The 19,358-nt window shown below is 37.0% G+C and overlaps 3 protein-coding genes across 6 annotated transcripts; all 3 read left to right on the top strand.

Annotated features, from left to right (window-relative positions):
• Nucleotides 1-1,144: 1,144 nt before the first annotated feature.
• LOC145205811 (mitochondrial thiamine pyrophosphate carrier-like) lies at nt 1,145-4,490 on the top strand. 2 transcript variants are annotated; one of them, XM_080078480.1, is made up of 7 exons: nt 1,152-1,456; nt 1,807-1,953; nt 2,346-2,528; nt 2,726-2,897; nt 2,964-3,055; nt 3,217-3,419; nt 3,570-3,635. In XM_080078480.1, the coding sequence occupies exons 1-7, from the start codon at nt 1,334-1,336 to the stop codon at nt 3,571-3,573; spliced, it is 924 nt and encodes a 307-aa protein (XP_079934606.1). In that variant the 5' UTR covers nt 1,152-1,333; the 3' UTR covers nt 3,574-3,635. The 2 variants fall into 2 exon arrangements, with proteins under 2 accessions (XP_079934607.1, XP_079934606.1); XM_080078481.1 differs by lacking the exon at nt 3,217-3,419 and having other exon boundaries at nt 1,145-1,456; nt 3,570-4,490.
• Nucleotides 4,491-4,854: 364 nt separating this feature from the next.
• Nucleotides 4,855-12,504, top strand: LOC145205775 (4-galactosyl-N-acetylglucosaminide 3-alpha-L-fucosyltransferase FUT5-like). Of its 3 annotated transcripts, XM_080078478.1 has the most exons (5): nt 4,855-5,024; nt 9,055-9,368; nt 9,461-9,676; nt 10,405-10,552; nt 11,289-12,504. In XM_080078478.1, the coding sequence occupies exons 2-5, from the start codon at nt 9,175-9,177 to the stop codon at nt 11,988-11,990; spliced, it is 1,260 nt and encodes a 419-aa protein (XP_079934604.1). In that variant the 5' UTR covers nt 4,855-5,024; nt 9,055-9,174; the 3' UTR covers nt 11,991-12,504. The 3 variants fall into 3 exon arrangements, with proteins under 3 accessions (XP_079934604.1, XP_079934603.1, XP_079934605.1); XM_080078477.1 differs by lacking the exon at nt 4,855-5,024 and having other exon boundaries at nt 8,500-9,368; XM_080078479.1 differs by lacking the exons at nt 4,855-5,024; nt 9,461-9,676 and having other exon boundaries at nt 8,500-9,368.
• A 2,867-nt stretch (nt 12,505-15,371) lies between these two features.
• On the top strand, nt 15,372-18,049 carry LOC145234822 (uncharacterized). The gene is made up of 3 exons (XM_080099544.1): nt 15,372-15,549; nt 16,012-16,257; nt 17,569-18,049. The coding sequence occupies exons 1-3, from the start codon at nt 15,467-15,469 to the stop codon at nt 17,789-17,791; spliced, it is 552 nt and encodes a 183-aa protein (XP_079955670.1). The 5' UTR covers nt 15,372-15,466; the 3' UTR covers nt 17,792-18,049.
• The last annotated feature ends 1,309 nt before the right edge of the window (nt 18,050-19,358 follow it).

Genomic DNA, 19,358 nt, shown 5'->3' with positions numbered 1-19,358 from the left:
CACAATATAGATTATGACATCATAAACACTTAAGACCGATCGCCACGTTGTGCAGCTCAATCTGTGCACCAAGCTAGAAATTAATCTGGGCTTTTTGGGCTCTATTAAATGATATATATGATATAAACCAAGTATTTTAAAACAAAAGAGCAGGTAAATGGCCGCCGTTGGTGAAACAAGAATCTGCGATGCGGCCGTCCTAGCAAAAACGTTGTGCACCCCTGAACTGCAGTTTTATTTTCTTTTTTGACGTTACAAAGAGCACTGTGCGCGTTGTTCTTAAGCAGAAAAACAACGAAATTTTGTTGGCAGCAAAAACTTATTACTTCATCTTTTTCATGTTTGTGTACAGATGTTAAAAATACAATGCCTTATTTTGGTAAAAACTAAAAATTGCCAGAATTAAAGCAATCTGGAAACAAGATGTTTGTATTATTATGTCAGAATTTAACAAAAGGACAAACAATAACTGTTGACACTACGTTTGAACAAAATCTAATTACGACCCAGCAAACAAAATGGTTTAAAAACCTAGGATGTAACTGTGGGGTTCGACCAAAGGCTGAAGAATGTCGTAGGGGTTCGGCCGTTATAAAAAGGTTAAGAACCACTGTCCTAAATGAAATAATTGTGTACTTATTGTAAATTGCAGAATTAAAACCTCAACCACGACGATGTAACCGCGCATCCATCACGCATTTATTACGTGTATCATTTTGTTTGTTTGAAATAATGCAGTGGCAGAGATTATGGAAATAACACCAGATTCTTGAATAAGGCAGACTTCGTTAAACTCGCTTGTTAAGACATTCACTTACTTTACATCACTTGGAGCATGACGCTTTTTCATTCACCAGGTTTTTTGATAAAATATGTTAAAGTTGAGGCACGCCTAGATTAAAATTTTCGTAAGTTTGGCCCTCAAGTAATCATGCCACTCGCTTAAATATTGCAATCAGCAGTGGACGGACTCACAGCAAATAACATGTTGTTATGAATGCAGAGAGGCCATAGGGACACCGAATTGGAAGAAGGCAACGCCACACACCCCTTTTCTCGGCAAAGCAGGATGCTATTGCTAACTCGGCTAAGACAGCTATGGTTAGGTCATCAACATTCGCTTCGCAAACCACGTTGTGTATGCCTAGTGTTCTATTGCAACACGCTTGCGTTGTCAAATGCTGCGGTAACGACTCACTCATGCTCAGTGTTGTTTGCATTTTAGCGATAGGCAAAAGGCGTATATAAAGATGACTTAACATAGTGTACCTTAAAAACTGTGTAACGAATCTGAGAGGCAAACTGCATGAGTTTGTGACGAAAACTTGACGGTATGGTTGGCTATGATGAACACAAGCAGATCCAACTGTCTCATTCTTTTATGTCTGGAGTTTTTGGGGGAATTGTTACCAGAGCGATTGTGACGCCGTTGGATGTTTTAAAGATTAGATTTCAGGTACTGTTTATTGTTTGTGAAGAATGTTTAAATTGCATAGCTAATGTAGACTCTGTTGCAAATTTTCTTATTATGATATTATGACACTTCAACAGAGATGCACTAAATTAAGGACACTTTATGGTGCACAACTCGAATAAGTTATGGGGCTAAATGCCACCCATGTTCAAGTAACTGCTTGTATTATGTAAAGAACTTGTTCTTTCATATTACCACACAATAATCATAAATCCTTTTTGTGCAATTTTTTTAATCATAATGACTAAATAAACATACTTTACACATGGCATTTATAAACTGTCATCATGTAGTGTCATAAGGCCTTAAAAGTGCATTTAACTGTTGTACAGCTTCAGCCGGGGACACTGGCTAAACAGTTGAAATACACTGGAATAATACAAGCTACCAGAACCATATGGAAGGAAGAGGGCTTGTTTGCATTTTGGAAGGGCCATGTTCCTGCACAATTTCTTTCAATGATATATGGTGGAATGCAGGTTTGTTGATGATATTTTTTATTATTTATGTCACAATGTGTATTTTTATGATAGATACTGTACTTTCAATATTAACTTGTACCATATTAAGTATAAAGGCAAATCCAGTTTATTGCATAACCAGTTTGCCAGCTTTTAAAATGATAGGGTCAGCTTTTAAAAAATAGCCAATTGTAGTTCCAGCTGCACCCTTTTTGTTTCAACCCTTATTTCACACGTTTACCTATATGTCACCTGACCTATGATTATGCCTGGGCGCTGAAACAAATAAACAATTGATTGATTGATTGCCAAACTTTTTTTGCTATTAACTGGATTTGTCTGTACCAGATAAAGATAGTTTTGTGTGTACAAAAGTCTGATGAAAATGTCACTTTAATATATAATTTCAGTTTGGTTCCTTTCAACATTTTACAAAAATTGCCAATTCAATGTACCCTCACACTCGCGATGACTACACGGAAAGAGCTTTTATACATTTTGGCTGCGGGTGCTTATCTGGGGCAGTCGCAACTGTTACAGCTCATCCAGTAGATGTTCTCAGGACTAGATTTGCTGCACAAAAGGAGCCAAAGGTGATTCGTGTTCTGTTTTTTTGGGAAATAAATGCCAAGTTTAAGCAAGTTTGCAGCATGGGTATGTGAATGTTGACATTGTACTCTTAGTGTGTGGTGCAATATTGGTATTTTTGTTTCTGTTTTTAACTTTTACTCCTATGTGGGATTAAAACATCTGTTTCAAAGCATATCACCAATAAAATAATAACTTACAGGTATACAGAAGTATGGTTGTAGCAGCTATGGACATGCGTCGCACAGAAGGCATGACTTGTTTTTATAGAGGCCTTACCCCTGCATTAATTCAAGTAATGCCTTATTCCGGCTTGCAGTTTGCTGCATATTCCTTGTTGCAAACGCTGTGGAGAAAAGCATCACTAACTGAAGGTATGCCACTAAAACTATTCGATTTTGTTCCAACAAGCTTCTAGTATCAAAAAATTCTTGTTTTAGGTTCAGTTGCCAACTTTTTATGTGGAGCTGGAGCTGGAATCGTTAGTAAATGTCTAGTATATCCTTTGGATGTTACAAAGAAACGACTGCAGGTAAACATATGTTTATTTGTTGCAATTAGAAACGCCAGTAGAAAACAGAATTTGGTTGGCAAGAAAATTTATCAAGAACATAATCAATACAGATTTACTGGTGCATTATCTATATCTTTACACAGTCTATTTCCACTGTTTTATTGTATCCTGTTTTGTAGGTTCAAGGTTTTAGTAGAGGCACTGTGAGTGAAGTAATGCAATACAATAGTTTTCGACATTGTGTAATTACTATCTGGTCACGTGAAGGGGCAACAGGATTCTACAAAGGACTAAGTGCAGCCATTTTAAAGTCTTGTTCTACTTCTGGCTTGATATTTTTTACCTATGAGCTGTTTAGTGACATTCTTAGCAAGCACAGTTGGTAAGGTTCCTGTAAAGTGACATTATTGGAATGATCCTAAGATTGACTATTTAATACCTTAAACTCCTCTTCATTATTGGATGTGTGTTTTTCCTTCATTGTTGGATTTGTTGACCTATGCACACATAATAAGTTGTTCCTTACTTCCAGGTAGTGTTGTTTGGCCACCAAAGGATTGTATTCATTTGCTTGACCTACTGCCTGCATGAATTATCACATGAAACAATTTTTCTCGTTTGTTTTGATATGTCTGTTGGTGCTCATAATTGCATTTTCTATGTTTCATTTTTGGTACAAATGGTATTTAGACCTATGCATTGCCTAGTGATTTTCTTTTGGTAAACTGCCCTCTGACTTACATTGCAACTGTCAAGCAGTGTACTTAAGTTTCTCTATGGGAAAGTTGTAGCCTACAAACACATCTACCAGTCTTATACCTGAATATCTGATTCATTAATGGCTTTAATTAGATTTACTTCGTAGAGAACAACCACAATATTATTTACAAGTGTCTGTTTTTTATTATATCTTATCGTTTTTTTGTTTGTAATGTTTACCAAAAAGAAAAACAGTGTATGCTTACAGATTCACTGCCTTAGGTATCCAATTTTTCAAATCATAACAAACTATTTTTGGATGAACACTACTACATTTTTGTTGTTGTTTATACTACAAAATTTGAGTGCAGAACAAAAACGTGCATATCATTGCAAGGCCGATTATTTACTCTTTTGCCATGTCGATACTCAGTGCCTAGCCATAAAATATCGTTTCTGTGAAAGTTAATGCTGTTGTCATGTTGCCAATCTATTTGTCTGATATCTGTTCATGCTGTGTGTGTGTGTATGGCTTGTCAGTGTTTTGTGTGGGGGAAGGGTGTATGTAAGGGTAACATTTTAAGTTTTGCGTAAAAGTGCCTCTTTACAATAACCAAGATATCAGTTTGAATTGTAGCAAATGCTTGGGTAGCAAACCACTATGTACCTTATTTGTGTTTTGCATGTAGCTTCACCACTGTTGAGACGTTTTTTTTTTGTTAAAGTTGTGAGAAATAAAGCACCATGTATCTTCTGTTGGTTGTCATTAAATGCACCTTATGGTGTGCATAAACATGGGCACCGGCCTGTAGGGGCAAGAGGGGGCACTTGCCCCCCTTGGATATTTAAAGTACCACAAAATTACAACATTTTCTCGAAAAATGTGATGACTAAAAAACGATAATGCTCTAAGAAGGGAAGTTGACTTAACCAAAGCAAATGTCAAGCGACTTTGATGACTGCATTGTTTATACATATCTGGTGTTGTTTCCATAGCCTCTGCCGTTTTTATGCGTTTTAAATGGACAAAATGGTTCAAAATTGCGTGGCTGTGCGGGGATTTTTTAACGTTGACGCAAATCTACTGCATACCATGTGTACATAATTACTTGATATAGTAATCTATCCCTGCAAGTGTGTATTTGTCAAAATTTGACCCCCTCCCCTGGTAAAATTTCTGCGGGCGCCCACGTGCATAAAATAGTTTTTTAAATCAGTTTCTGATCTCTATAGTCTATTCAAGTAAACTGCTCCTCACTGAATGGATAAAGGCGTATCAATAAAGCAGGTACGGTAGTAGATTTAGATTTTTTAACCGCTTGGATTTAATCTGAACGTTAGCAAGTAGAAGTCCGCTTGGATAATCTGATTCTACTTGCTAACGTTTTCTTTAGCTCTGACTGGTGTAGCGGTCATGATATTAATGTGCACAAAGTTTATGTTTAACGTCAGCATGTTGTTTGCAATAATGTTGCACAGCATGTAGGGGAAGTGTTTAACCTCTTTTTAACTGGATGCAAGTGTTGGTATTTCCGTTCTCATGCAAGTCATAAGATATTTTGAGTCATTTTGTTATTCTAGCATGTTCTGCACAAACATAAGGTGTTTGTTCATCATTACGCATACTTCCTCTTGTTTATACTGTCGTTTCCGTTTCAAGTTTAAAGTAGAACACAGCCGCTCGTACTTGAGAAGAAGCATAGCAGCTCGGTTAGAGAGCGCTATGACTTTATAAATTGCACCTTTGCCATAAAATGAATTCTATAACTTAAAGGAAAAAAGATTTCACGCAATAGCCAATATTTTGCTCTACTATAAATAGCTTGTTTTCGACTTTGTCGCCGGTGAATTCTGGGTCTATTTTTGGTCTATTCTGGGTCTATTCTTAGACTATTTTTGAGTCTTCTATTTTATCCCATGTGGATCTGTAGCTGATTTGAACGTTCGCTTTTAACGTTATTCAAGAATACAAAGAAAGAAGAGACACCTGTGTGGCTGTTAATCAGTCAGCTGTTATTGAGATGCAAAGATCAGACTCACCAAACAATTTGCAATGAACATCATAGTTTACATTGTAGCCGCCTTTAACAAGTCGCCATCGAGGCAGCAGCGGCTACAAAGTGGTGCTTCAAAGTGGTGCCCACGAGTTGCTACAGATCTTCCGAACTCACTTCCAGCGCAGGCAGATGTCACTTCAAATTGGTACTTTACGAGCAAGGTTCGGACAGCACGTTCAAAGTGGTGCCCCAAACGGTTCGAACAAGTCGTCATTTGGACAAGGGTTACTCACAGATTGCCCTGACGCTCGACCGAACTTGCTAGAGACGTTTCGAGCACAACCAGACATTTTAGTTATGTGCAACACCACCGACATTCCATTGGAATCAGAAACAAAAGATGAGGAACAATTCGACTACCATGATCACGTAATTCGCGCCGATGAAGACGTGTTTCTTTTCTTATAAGTAAGTGCGTGTGAAATCTGCACTTGACAATTTTCTGTGTTGTAAAATGTATATTTTATTCGCTTAGTAACACTTTTCAAGATAAATTAGTTATGTTTATTCATCGATGTATATTGCCTGGTAAGCTGTGTGCGTGTATATAACTTATAATTCAGTAAAAATTGATATATATTTTTGCTAGTGTCACGTGTGCTTCGGTGTGTATCACCGTCAATTTATGTTTCACGTTTCATGTCAACGGTTTTGCCAAGCCGGAAACGTTCTTGTTTTACTACTAACGCTGCATGATATGTATTGACTCCCTGGCTTGAGCTGTTTAATAAGATCACACATTTTCCACACTCAAATATTACATGTAAACGACCAACCTGTCAAAAACAAGTGAGCTCAGTTACGCTGGGGACAATTGCCCAAACCCAAGAAAACAAGCATCCTAACCGAAACACGACGTCGTTCTACGCCATATTTGTCTACATGGTGCATACCACTTTGAGCATCGAGCTCCATCTGTTCACAAGTCTACAAACAGACATTTCGAGCCACGAGCTCCAACTATTCACAAGTCTACAAACAGACATTTCGAGCCACGAGCTCCTACTATTTACAAGCCTACAAAATTATGAGCCAGCACGAGCGAACGATACTTTCTCTCAAGTGGGTACCAACGTGCAACAATTGGCACCAACTTAATTACTTGCAATCGTCATATCCATGACCAGTTTTGCAGTGCTATTAACCACCTTTTTTACCGGCCACGTCATCACACACGTGACAGTACAAAAACAGATGAACTCAGACGTCAAACAACAACAAGATCAACAGGAAGCAATTCGACGACAATCAGCTATCTGAGCTTTTCACACGGCGTTAACATTTCAGCCAGCCCCTTACTCGTAAATAGATTAACGCCTACAGCAACCTTGTTCACATATACTCTTTCACTTAACTTCACACATCGTTCCTGTTAAAATTAGCTTCTAAAGTTATAGGAAAGAGTCAATATATATCTTATTGCATGTCACTAACTTTTAACATCAAACAATTAAATTACTTTGCATGTTGTTAGTGAACCTTTTCGCCATTGTTAGTCAAGTGCAGAATTTTCCATACTATCTCGCTACCCAAAATATGTATATATTGTATCATACTTATTGCACGCAATGTTAATGTAAACTTCGTGGTTGAGGCAATAGCGCAACTTACATTTTTGTATGTTGTCATATTTACGTTGTATATACACATACCAAAAAGAAGAAAAAAAAGTAATAGTGTCCCTGTTTTTAACCATTTTTGCTAGTCCATATTTGCATATGTTATGATTGTCGACATATTAACGGTTATATTGATTGCTGTTTTCGTTCATGCTACCATATCTACTACAAGAATTGCAGAGTCAATACCCATATTTGACAAGAATTTATGACATTATTTATCATTGCCACGCAAAGTAATTGTTTCGTTCCATCGTCACCCAGCGTTTTAGTGTTTTTTTGTCGCTTGTAAAGTGTCGCACGCAAATTTTGAAGGATTTCGAAATGTGTTTTTCATCCAAACACATTTAACACCCTTTTGGGGGGGAGCTTTTGTAGCGGTCATGATATTAATGTGCACAAAGTTTATGTTTAACGTTAGCATGTTGTTTGCAATAATGTTGCACAGCATGTAGGGGAAGTGTTTAACCTCTTTTTAACTGGATGCAAGTGTTGGTATTTCCGTTCTCATGCAAGTCATAAGATATTTTGAGTCATTTTGTTATTCTAGCATGTTCTGCACAAACATAAGGTGTTTGTTCATCATTACGCATACTTCCTCTTGTTTATACTGTCGTTTCCGTTTCAAGTTTAAAGTAGAACACAGCCGCTCGTACTTGAGAAGAAGCATAGCAGCTCGGTTAGAGAGCGCTATGACTTTATAAATTGCACCTTTGCCATAAAATGAATTCTATAACTTAAAGGAAAAAAGATTTCACGCAATAGCCAATATTTTGCTCTACTATAAATAGCTTGTTTTCGACTTTGTCGCCGGTGAATTCTGGGTCTATTTTTGGTCTATTCTGGGTCTATTCTTAGACTATTTTTGAGTCTTCTATTTTATCCCATGTGGATCTGTAGCTGATTTGAACGTTCGCTTTTAACGTTATTCAAGAATACAAAGAAAGAAGAGACACCTGTGTGGCTGTTAATCAGTCAGCTGTTATTGAGATGCAAAGATCAGACTCACCAAACAATTTGCAATGAACATCATAGTTTACATTGTAGCCGCCTTTAACAAGTCGCCATCGAGGCAGCAGCGGCTACAAAGTGGTGCTTCACTGGAAGCATCCTATTTTCTATTGATTTAGCAACACATTTGACACTTAGTTTGTACCCACATTAGATGTAGCATTTTAATTTGAATCAGAAAGCTAAAAAACGCTTTAAACATAAAAATTCCAAGAGGAAACTCTGCACCGCTTGTTCCAGGCTCAAGTTATTTTCAGGTTAAGCATGGCCTGAGGGCATAAGCGACAAACATTTGTACCAATTCGTGCTTTGCAAATGTCCCCCAGGTATTTACACTAGTGTGTCGTATCCTTGTGAAGCATGTACACTTCAGGTCCCAGAAAGTAAGAATTAGTTGGTGGCAGTTTATAGTTGAGTAGTGATTTTACATTACGTAGTCAACAATAGTTTCGATTGTGATGAGTTAACTTGTTGTGTGATGCGCTAACAAAATCGTAGGCAGACTTCGGCAGACATGGTCAAAAATTCGTATCTAAAGAAGCTTAGCTGTCAGTATAGCTCTTTGCCTTAAATCAAAAATGGTTTCAACACATTTGGTTGATAGATTTTAATATTTTATTTATGTTTAAAGATCCACACAGGGGCTTTAAATCTTCACACTTTTCAACGCGTTATTATGCCTTCTACATAAACTGCTGACAAACACTCAAGATAACAATCTGACATTGTGATAAACTGTCTTTGTAATGCCATGAATCTATCATTTCTATGGAAAATCAGAGCGATCTTGGTCGTTTGTGGATTTTTGGCACTGGGTGTTTGTTACGAATTTATGTTAGTGGAACCAAACCAACTATTAGTCAAAAGAAAAACTGTTCAAGGAAACATGAATTCCTCAGAAAAAGTGTCTCATGCAGTTGCTGGCAACCAAGTTCCGCAATCTAGGTAAGAAACATTGTCCATAGAATGTTCTGATAACAGACAAGTAAATTAATACCTTCTACAAATAGCTAAAGTTACCTTATTTGTTGCATCAGACTTACCAGGCCTGATTTATCCAAAATCACGCCTCCATTAATTTACCTAACGTACGGGAACATGGATCCAGAAATTAACCACAAAAAAATTAAAACCCGGTTGGGACACCGATGCACCACTACAATTGACCATAAACAAATGAACCACAGCGATGCACTTCTTATTGATTATAACTCAGCCTTTCGATCAAACCCTTTCACGGAGCCAATCGGCAGGTATGCTGTGTTTGTTTTTGGTATATCAATGGTTTGAAAACTTAACAGCAACAAAAAATGGTAGAGCTACTAACGCAGAAACTCACAACACGCCGACCCAAACTATAGTTCCACCCCAAAATTAGCTATTGATTGGTACTATAAATTAGACTGTAATCTAGGCCTTATTGTGTTTGTTTAAAATGCGCCACCGTGTTTGTTTCTATGGTATTCCTACCGAAAGAATTTTGTGGCCAAAATGACGGTTGCCACGAGTAATTATCAAAGTTTTTCATAACGTTAACGATTTGCAGTTCTAATTCCGTCACCAAACGCTTGTTGAAAACTGTAGCCCTACCGTTCCTGTCCCTATGGAATGAGATTAAACCAATCATAAGTGCATTAAAAAGTATTTTAACTAACACTCAACTCCCGAAATAATGGGATTAGTTTAGAAGAGCCGCTAATATATAGGGTTTATACTTTATTTATAGGATTCATTGTGTTAACCTTTCTACTTACAGTATTTGTTATATTACTATACACAGCCAAAAGTTTTGACAGTATAAAAGCATAATCAAACAACTGATAAATGTCCAATGGGCTAAGTTTTAAACACAGCATTTAACACGATCTTTGCATGACCAAATAGTATCGTTTCGGATCCGGGAAGTTGATATTGTTGCAACAAGTGTAGTTTGAATTCGTAAAACGATTTATTCATTTATAGCCTAGTTACTTTTTAACAGAAAACCAGATCAAATGTACGTGTACTTCAGCCGGGAGCCACCTTGGTTCTACCAAGAAAAAAACTTTAGCCTTGTGGATAAGGATTTCTTCAACTGGACCATGACCTATAGAAGAGACTCGGACATTTATTTTCCGTACCCCACCATGGTAACAAATTGGAAGTAGCCTAGACTAGAGCCTATACTACCCTTTAACACCGCTAATTGGTTTGTTTAATATTACTGATGGCCTTTTATGTGCTTGTCGTTTTTCTTGCATTTAATTTGTTCAAGTAGTGTTTTAATTCAACACCGTCAACCGACTTTAACTTGGTTTCAAAATAATGGCACAAATTGTTGAAGTTTTCAAATGCCGCTGTTAAATTGTAATGAGACTAAAGTTTACAATTGCCCGGAAGGCACAAAATTTTAAACCTAAGCGGAAATATTGCCACCACTTTATTTCCATGGCTTTTACATCTAACTTCATTTAAAAATCGTTTCCTAAGACGTTCGCCCGGAGCACAGTGAGTTATCAAAGGAATGAATTTGACATTTTCTTGGGAATAAAAAATGATAAAAGATAATTTCCCCTAAGAGCTGAAAAATTTACCTCGTTTAGTCAATGTCTTGCAAATACATTGCCAACCGTTAAACAATTACTAACAAGAATTGATCTATCAAGACTTAATTGTTTCGCAAATATGGTGTGTTGGGAAATACGTATAGGAGCATATAACATCATTTAAAGCGGCCAAGAACTTTAGGAAACATACAGATTCAAAATTTCTGGCCCAGAGGGCACAAATTTGAAATATTGTTAAAATCAAGGTATTTTCTTAACTTTTAAGTATACATTGAATTTACTCAGCATGTGAAGTTTTCACATGTTTTTTTGTGTTCAGGACATTGAAGACAAACTTTCAGTTCTGCTAAAGACCTCAACCTTTTACGGCGACGACGTAGTAAACAGCAAACTAAGCAAGAAATCGAAGGAAAATCTAGTGTTGGTGGCAATCAGCCATTGCGATGGTGCCGATGGCCCGATTCATAGACTCAAATATGTCGAAGCTTTGGAAAAGGCCGGGCTTCGAATGAAAAAAATTGGAAAATGTTTCGACAACTATGTCACTATGAAGTGGAACAGTGGCGATTTTCGGAGATATACTGCTTCGTTTAAGTTTGTACTGGCCTTCGAGAACGGATATCACTGCAGGGATTATATAACTGAAAAGACATGGAATAATGCCTTGAGATCTGGCGCAGTGCCTGTAATCTGGGGAGCTTCCAAACCTGATGTGGAAGCTGTATTACCCTCAGGATCTTACATGCACGTTGACGATTTTGACAGTCCAAAACAATTGGCGGAGCATCTAATGTACTTGGACTCAAACGAAACTGCATATGCAAAATACTTTGACTGGAGACGAAAACCACCTAAAAAGTACTTTTGGCAGCAGGATATTGGATTTGAAATGTTGTGTAATAAGTTGTGGGAAAAGAAGTTATATAACAACGTTTCTAAGGTTTATCACTCCTTTAAAGACTGGTACATCGGTCAAGACAATCCCGAATGTTTCAAAATAACTAACGGCAACTGGATTTAACAATCTGTACCTCACTCTTTCCTTGCGCTAATGCAGTGTTTTTTAAACTGGGATAGCGACCCCTAAGGATTCTTGAAGACCCAACCTAACTTGGTTGCTTTTATCAGTCTCAGGATTTGTGCCTCCTTGACTTCTTCATAGCATAAGAACTCGCAGAACAGTTTGGTTAATTTTTTTTGGCGCAACAATATTTGCAAGTATATACCTTTATGAAATTAGTACAAAAGTTGATAATATGAGCAATGAGTACGATTTTATCGATTGGTTACACCACAAAAAGCCGTAATGTCATTTTGACGTTTAATATATTATGAATGGACTTTGTTTCTTTTCAGGTTAAGAACCACTAATGACTTGTTTTGTCGCAAGAAACTTATTTGTTTTATTAATCAATTCACTGCCAAATTTGTGTGACATTTTAAAAATGTTGTTCAACTGTGAATCTGAAGCTAATGATTGTGTGCGGTGGTACTTGAGATTTTAAGTGTGATAATAAATACATTTAATGATGCAAGCCTGTTTTGCAAAGGTTTTTATTTTGTTATAGAACTTTTTCAATGTTTGAAACTATAAAGCCTTGTAGCCAATTTCACCAACTGTTGTCGAAAAATAAACCGGCCACTTGTGGTGCTAAAAAGCCAAATATCGTTGCGTGTAGATGTACAATGGACATGCCATAAATCAGGAGTTCCTAACCAGGGTCCAAGTGTATAAAATCATTGCATTCAATATTTGCAGCACTACCAGCATCATGTTTAAATGCCTCCACTATGTTACCCGGTTTAAAGGCCTTGACTTGCTTTTAAATACGATATGGCTCAACCTGTTTTAGATATTGACGAATAAAATTGTGCAAAACAGCTGCAGCAACAAATGAAGTGCCGTTATAAAAAATATTTACCACTTTTATGGGCTACAAAAGTCCAATCATAAACACTTATGAATATTCTCTCATATTTGTGACAGGGCGCCAAAAAAAGAGACCACAAGAAATCTTGTCATGAAAAACAAAAGGAGCTATCTTAACTAAATCGCGTACCGAACCATAAACTTAATTGCATGAATCAAAGGTGGCAGCCACTCAAAGAAAGTTTTTTGTCCTTGTGAAATCATGTTCTTTGATCAGACAATGGTATGGCCAGAAAACGCGTCTTATTTAACATAGCGCAAATGTTATTTAGTTCAAGATTTAAAAATCAAGTTCAGACTAATAAAGCTGGCTGTTTTGTGCAAACATGTCGTTCGCATACAACAACACAACTACTTTAACACTGACTAAAACCCACTCACTATAGATTAGTTATAAGTTCAAATAAAATGATTTTGAAACAACGCATGAATCCTTGGGAAACTACAAACCCAAGTCTAATTCCCTTTGGACTTTTACGGAACAATCAAAAGGGAAACTGGAATTTTGTCTCCAGATTTCAACATTCCTCTTGTAACTTGTCCAAATTAAATTTCCCAGACATGAACGGAACATTATATACAAGGAGTGAAGGTTAAAAATAGAAATGATGCATTACTCAACCATTTCTCCGTTGCGTGTATTGGAGCTCAAACAATGAGGGCAAAAGCAATTTGTTGACCCTTCTGTTGCAAATGTTGCAAAATGGATTTGACCGCACAGTCAAACCGAAAGTGATACGTTTCTGGAGTTTCAGAGGCCTGCAACTGAAAAATGAAACGGACCCCAACAACCGACCCAACTGCCAAATTATGTGACGCAAGTGGGGGTATCAAAGTTTGGTTGCTTGGGGCAACAAGTGAAATTTTTGCTTTCGTTCGAACAAAACTCTCCAGTAACGCATTTGAATATGTGTTTAATCTTAACAACGTATTAGTTATAAAAGTGCAACAAATGAACAGATAACTAAACCTCGTGTAGGTTTAGTAGTTTTATGTTTTCTAATTTAATGTGACCTCCAAAAATATGACTTATTGTTTCAGCTTAACATTTTTGGTAAAGGTTGAGAAGTACGTTTGTCTTGGAATTCTGCGATTTTGAACAAGCAATTATTATAGGCAATGTCGGTTGCTAAATTTAGTCGGCCATCGCAAAAACAAACAAACAACATATTGACATGTTCTTGATGTGATTACCAAATTTGTTTCAAGTCAAGGGCTGTACATATCCGAATACAATACAAGTACCAATACAGTACAAATCAATATCAAGGAAAACTTTAAAATCCGCTTAACAAGCGCCAACAGACCAAAGACTTATCGTTTACAGCCGTTACATCCAATCAAGGAAGTATCAACGGAAAGAAAGCATGGCCGAAAGCCTAACGAAATGCGTCATTTCACGTGTAGACCACCGCCCACTAGAACGAAATCAAGCTATTTTTAGTTTTTTAAAACAGAGAAACCAACGAAAATACTTTCTGACATTCAGTTGCCAATTAACTATTTCCAAAAATGTCCGTTTTGACTTTGACTATATCAAAATTTGACTATATTTGAATATGATTTTAATTTTACCTTTGATTTTCTTATGTAGAAAACCTTTGATTTTCATCAGTACGTAGAAATACACATTGGAATATACGTAAGCGGTGTATTGTAAACCATCTTAAAGAGGCTACACAACATTTATCATTATTTTGTTTTTCTCGCAGACTATTTGAGCAACAGTATACTATACGTATACGACTTTACATTGAACACGGATTTTTTTTGTATTTTTGCATTTGCTAAAGTCTGTTTCTGGTGGTGCCTTTATAATTACTGTTTATCATGTATTTCAAGATGGGTTTCAAAATAAAGTGTATATTGCTGTAAGAAATAACAGTCAGTCCGTTTTAGGGTACACTTGCTACCTTCCCGCCAGTTCCCTCGCAACTACGTGCTATGTATATTCACATTTACAGGACCAATAGAGTACATCAATTGAGTCTTTGCGACTTGCGCACACACTGACTATTTGCAATTAAGTTGTGTGACTATTTTTAATGTTTTGCCTGTTATTTCTATACACGAATGGCTGACTTGATGACCCATATGGCCCCTTCGCCATCCGCCAGTTGCTTGTCCATTGTATTTTATTTACATGTCAAGCAAAAATGTTTCTACAATAGTTTGCAACCCTATATAAGCAGAAAATTATAGCCAAAAAACCCTTAAACTTAAAAAAAACGTCCTTAAACAAACCAAGCATTGTTTTATCCTAACCATACGGGAATCTTATTAATAATTTTTCATATAGATTATTAATAAGACTATATGTCGAAGTTACAATGTGCAACACAATGCAGCATTTTCGGTTCCATAGAAATCATATCCGAGATGCACAAAACGTGTATGCCACACACATGATGACGTAGAAGCAGACTCGGAACCCGGAAAGGGTATTGTCAAGAAGAGTTGCGCGAGTGAAGTCATTGGTTTCGGGCAGCACATAAATACCGGGCGGCCTGCTTTGGTTGCCATAGTTTGATTCATTAATTCAACGAAAGACAGAAACAGTTTCAAACATGTTGACTGGAAATTTGATTTTGACCGCAGTTACGACTGCCTCTTGTTTTTTCTTACTTGTACCTTTCTGCATGGGACAAAGGTAAGAGTGATTTGTGGTTATCTTGTAGTTGTATTTTTCGTGAAAAATTGTTCTGCACTAACTTGGCTGCTATTGCGTTAAAAATCAAAAGACCACAAAACGTAACATTACTTGGTTAATGGCTTGAAGTATTTTCTTCCTTCGTGTGATAAATATGGCAAACTTTTAAAGCTACGCCTTGCATTCGCAAGCAAAAACAGGACACTACACTCAAATTGAAACTAAAGTACACTTTAACTGACAAGGCTTGTAGCAAATTGTTTAGGTCTGAGATTTCTAACACAAAGGTCAATATCAGTAAGGTTACACTGAAAGTTTTTTGCGTTTTACTGCTCGAAGAAAAGTAGGCAATGCATGCAATGAAATTGACCAAGCCCAAAGGTCATTTGACATTTATTATAACAAGCCTCACATTTATGTGTAACAACATTAAAACCTTATGTATATTTTATATTTTTACAGCGACGAGGCGTTGAATGAATACCTGGAGATGGCAAAAGTTGTTGAAACACAACAAAAAGCGACGAATGAGCTTCATACAATTGATATTACTGATCTGGGCGCGGACGAGATACACGAGCGAAAACGCAGAGCAGCAGCATTGACGGGGTGTCCCACATTTACAGAAGCTTACAAGAACAAGGCAGCTCGCCTGAAGGATCGCAGTATTTCACCATGGAAGTTTGTGACGAACTACGACAGCCGAAGGTGAGTCAAATAGTTCAAGTTTAATTTTTTGATCTTTAAAAACTTTGGCAAGAGCAGTATTGTGTCTGTAGTGCATACGTTTGCACACAATAAATTTACCCTGCTCGGGGTTTTCGCAGCAAAGTATAATTGACTATCCAAGCAACATGGTTGTTGTTTAACGACTGTTTAACTCTTACAAACAAAACCAAAATAAGGAAAATTAATTTAAAAAAATCTTTTTTGACTATACTCAAAAACAAAACAAAAATAGAACGGATAGATGGTGTTTAAGTTATTAGCATTGTTGATTTTTGTTTGTCGTCCACAGTCCCATAAAATTAAGACTTCCAGATGCAGAAATTTAAACACACTGCACAACAGTAGTGCAATGCGGAACTTTTCAACCTTTTCCAACTTTTGCGGGTAATTTTTTCCGAACGAACTTTTCCTTGCTACCGGTAGAGTAAGAAGTAAAAAAAGTCCCTCAGGGGACAAAACATGTTTTGTGCATAATTTAAACCCTATTTCGTCGATATCCCTCCCGGTAGTTTGGAAGCAGCATAACTTGGCACAAGTGATGGTGATTTCCCCTTTACTGACGTCACTAGCGAGTGCGCGGAAACTCGAAGGCGCGTTGCAACTTTACAAAAACGAAGTTGCAAAACGTGTCATGGCACGCAATTTTCAAAAAACGCTATAGGATTTATTCTATTTTCATGGCTTTATGATTCAAACGCTGTTTAAGCAAACGTAGCCAAGTATTGTGGTATAAAATACTTGTAAATACGTTTAAGCTTAACCGACACTAATATGCTATTATGTTAACCAACGTTAAATCGGGACAGAAAATTATGTAAATCTATGAGCCATTTTATCGAGTGGCTTTGTTTTTCCTTTGCACAACTGTTGAACATAATTTATCTTTGCACGACTTAAGAATAGAACATGATACAATACTGCTGGAAATGTCGTAACGTAAAGGAAGTACGCATTCTAGTTGGTTGCGAAACCTTTTGAACAAGAACAACACTGAAGTGGTGAAACTATAGTTTTTATAGGCATCTTTCCTTGTCCAAATTTTCGTTGCACCTAGTAATGAAAAGGAATGGGGAAGCGATTTATCCTATTTACCGTCATTTGCAATAAAAACTACGCATTTACGCCATAACAGCGAATGCAGCAAATTGTCAAACCACTTTAGGTCTCTCTTAGCGCCATTGACGTGCTCAAACACAACAATCGATACTTGCAAAGTCACTGTATACATACTTTGTAATCTGCTGTAGATAGTTTCATTTGACTAATGACAACTTTGTGTTTTCTTTGTAGACCTTTTGGAAAGCGATACATTCTTGATAGCGTTTGTCTGTGCGAGGGTTGTATTGACCCAATTTCAGGCGTTGAGGTTCGAAGCGGCTTGAAAAGCGTTGGAATGGACTTACCAAGGGCCGTTAGATTATACAATGCTACTACCAACTCATACGAACTATCATATATCACCCTACACTTTGGTTGCCACTGTGTCATACAAAACAACAACAATCCACAATGAAGCCCGTACCTCACTTAAATTCACAACACTTACGGATATAAGATTTGTAAACAACAGCAATGCTTAAGTCGTCTTACACAACAAAACGAGATTTTTTGTATGCCTTTATTTTTTTACTTTTTGTCGTGTTTTCTTGCAAACAATCATACTTTTATGAATTGTATCATTTTGCAAACCGTCGGTAGTTGTGTACAATGCTATATTTATAATAATATGTGTTCACCACTGCAAATTTTTTTGTTTCAACGCTTACGATTTGTCAGTTATGTTTAAAGTCATATGTTTTTCTATACTTTTTTTATGATTTTAGTTGTGTTCTATTTGATTACTGTGTTTGTAATATCAATAAACTGCTTTATTTTTGCACCAAAAATACCCCTGTTCAATTGGCAGCCACACGAAACCGATAAAAAATATTAGCACAATACGACTAAAAGGTAACTTTAGTAATCACCAAGTTAGCCGAGGTGCTTAATGCTGAATGGCTGGGGGCGCTTTAACTGCCGATCATGAAAGTTAACGGTTTCGTAAACGTGAGGGTTCTGAGTTCGAACCCAGCACAAGATTCTATATGAATAAGGACTAAAGGCCCGTTTACAACATACGTAGCAAAGCGAAGTTGAGCGAACATTTAACCTCTTTGGAAAAAGTTGTTTAGGGCATTTTTTGGTATAGCAATGCATACATGTCATTGAATATCGATATTCTTAGCAATGAACGACAAGACCTACACAGACCCAGCCCAGTACCGGGCTTTTTAAGATCTTGTAAGAATGCCTATTTGAGGTTAAGTCAAACTTTGTGCAAACAATAAAATTAGAGAAATGCGCAAAGCAAATAAGAAAGCGCACATGGGTAAACGACCGGTAGTGCAAGAACAAGTTTGGAATTTCCAGCGACAATAGTCGTTTGAGAGGTCCTGACCAAATTTAGTCAAATTGGGCGATGTTATTGTTGTTCGCATAAGGAAGGGGTGTCCAAAGTGCGGCCCGCGGCGGCATTTCAAGTGGCCCGCAGCTGTTTTTTTAAATTGTGTTGCGTATGGCCCGCCATCGTCCGGATAAGGCAAAAGCCTTCCATGGAACTTTATTTCCCGGTAAAATGGAAGTGTACATCGTTCTGACGCAACAAAATTCCACAATTTCTTAAATCCCGTATATTTGTGTTCTAATTCTAAAAACACGTTGGCCCGCGGGCGTCTTCACTTGGTAAAAATTGGTCCCCATTAAAAAAAGTTTGGACACCCCTGGCATAAGAAATCTGGAAAATATAAAACAACGAAGAATTGTAAAAGCGAAATTCCAACTTACTGATGGCATGTGGTGATGGCATGTTTATTGCAAATATTTTGGGGCGGGGAATTTTTGGAAGGATTGAGTGTTATTGTGTAAAATACCGGACAAAGATAAGACAAGTGACGTCACTATAAACATAAAAATGACGTATTCACTAAATGACGTATTCATACACAAATAAATGTTGAAAATATAGGCTGCGTTGAAACAAACGCAAAATGTCAAAGAATTTTCCCTAAATGTCTTTTTGTTAGGAACAGATTATATTGAAA

The sequence above is a fragment of the Phallusia mammillata genome, chromosome 1 (assembly GCF_965637545.1).
Source record: "Phallusia mammillata chromosome 1, kaPhaMamm4.hap1.1, whole genome shotgun sequence".
Lineage (NCBI taxonomy): Eukaryota > Metazoa > Chordata > Ascidiacea > Phlebobranchia > Ascidiidae > Phallusia > Phallusia mammillata.
The sequence above is the reverse complement of the archived record's forward strand: the minus strand, read 5'-3'. Positions and strand labels throughout refer to the sequence as shown.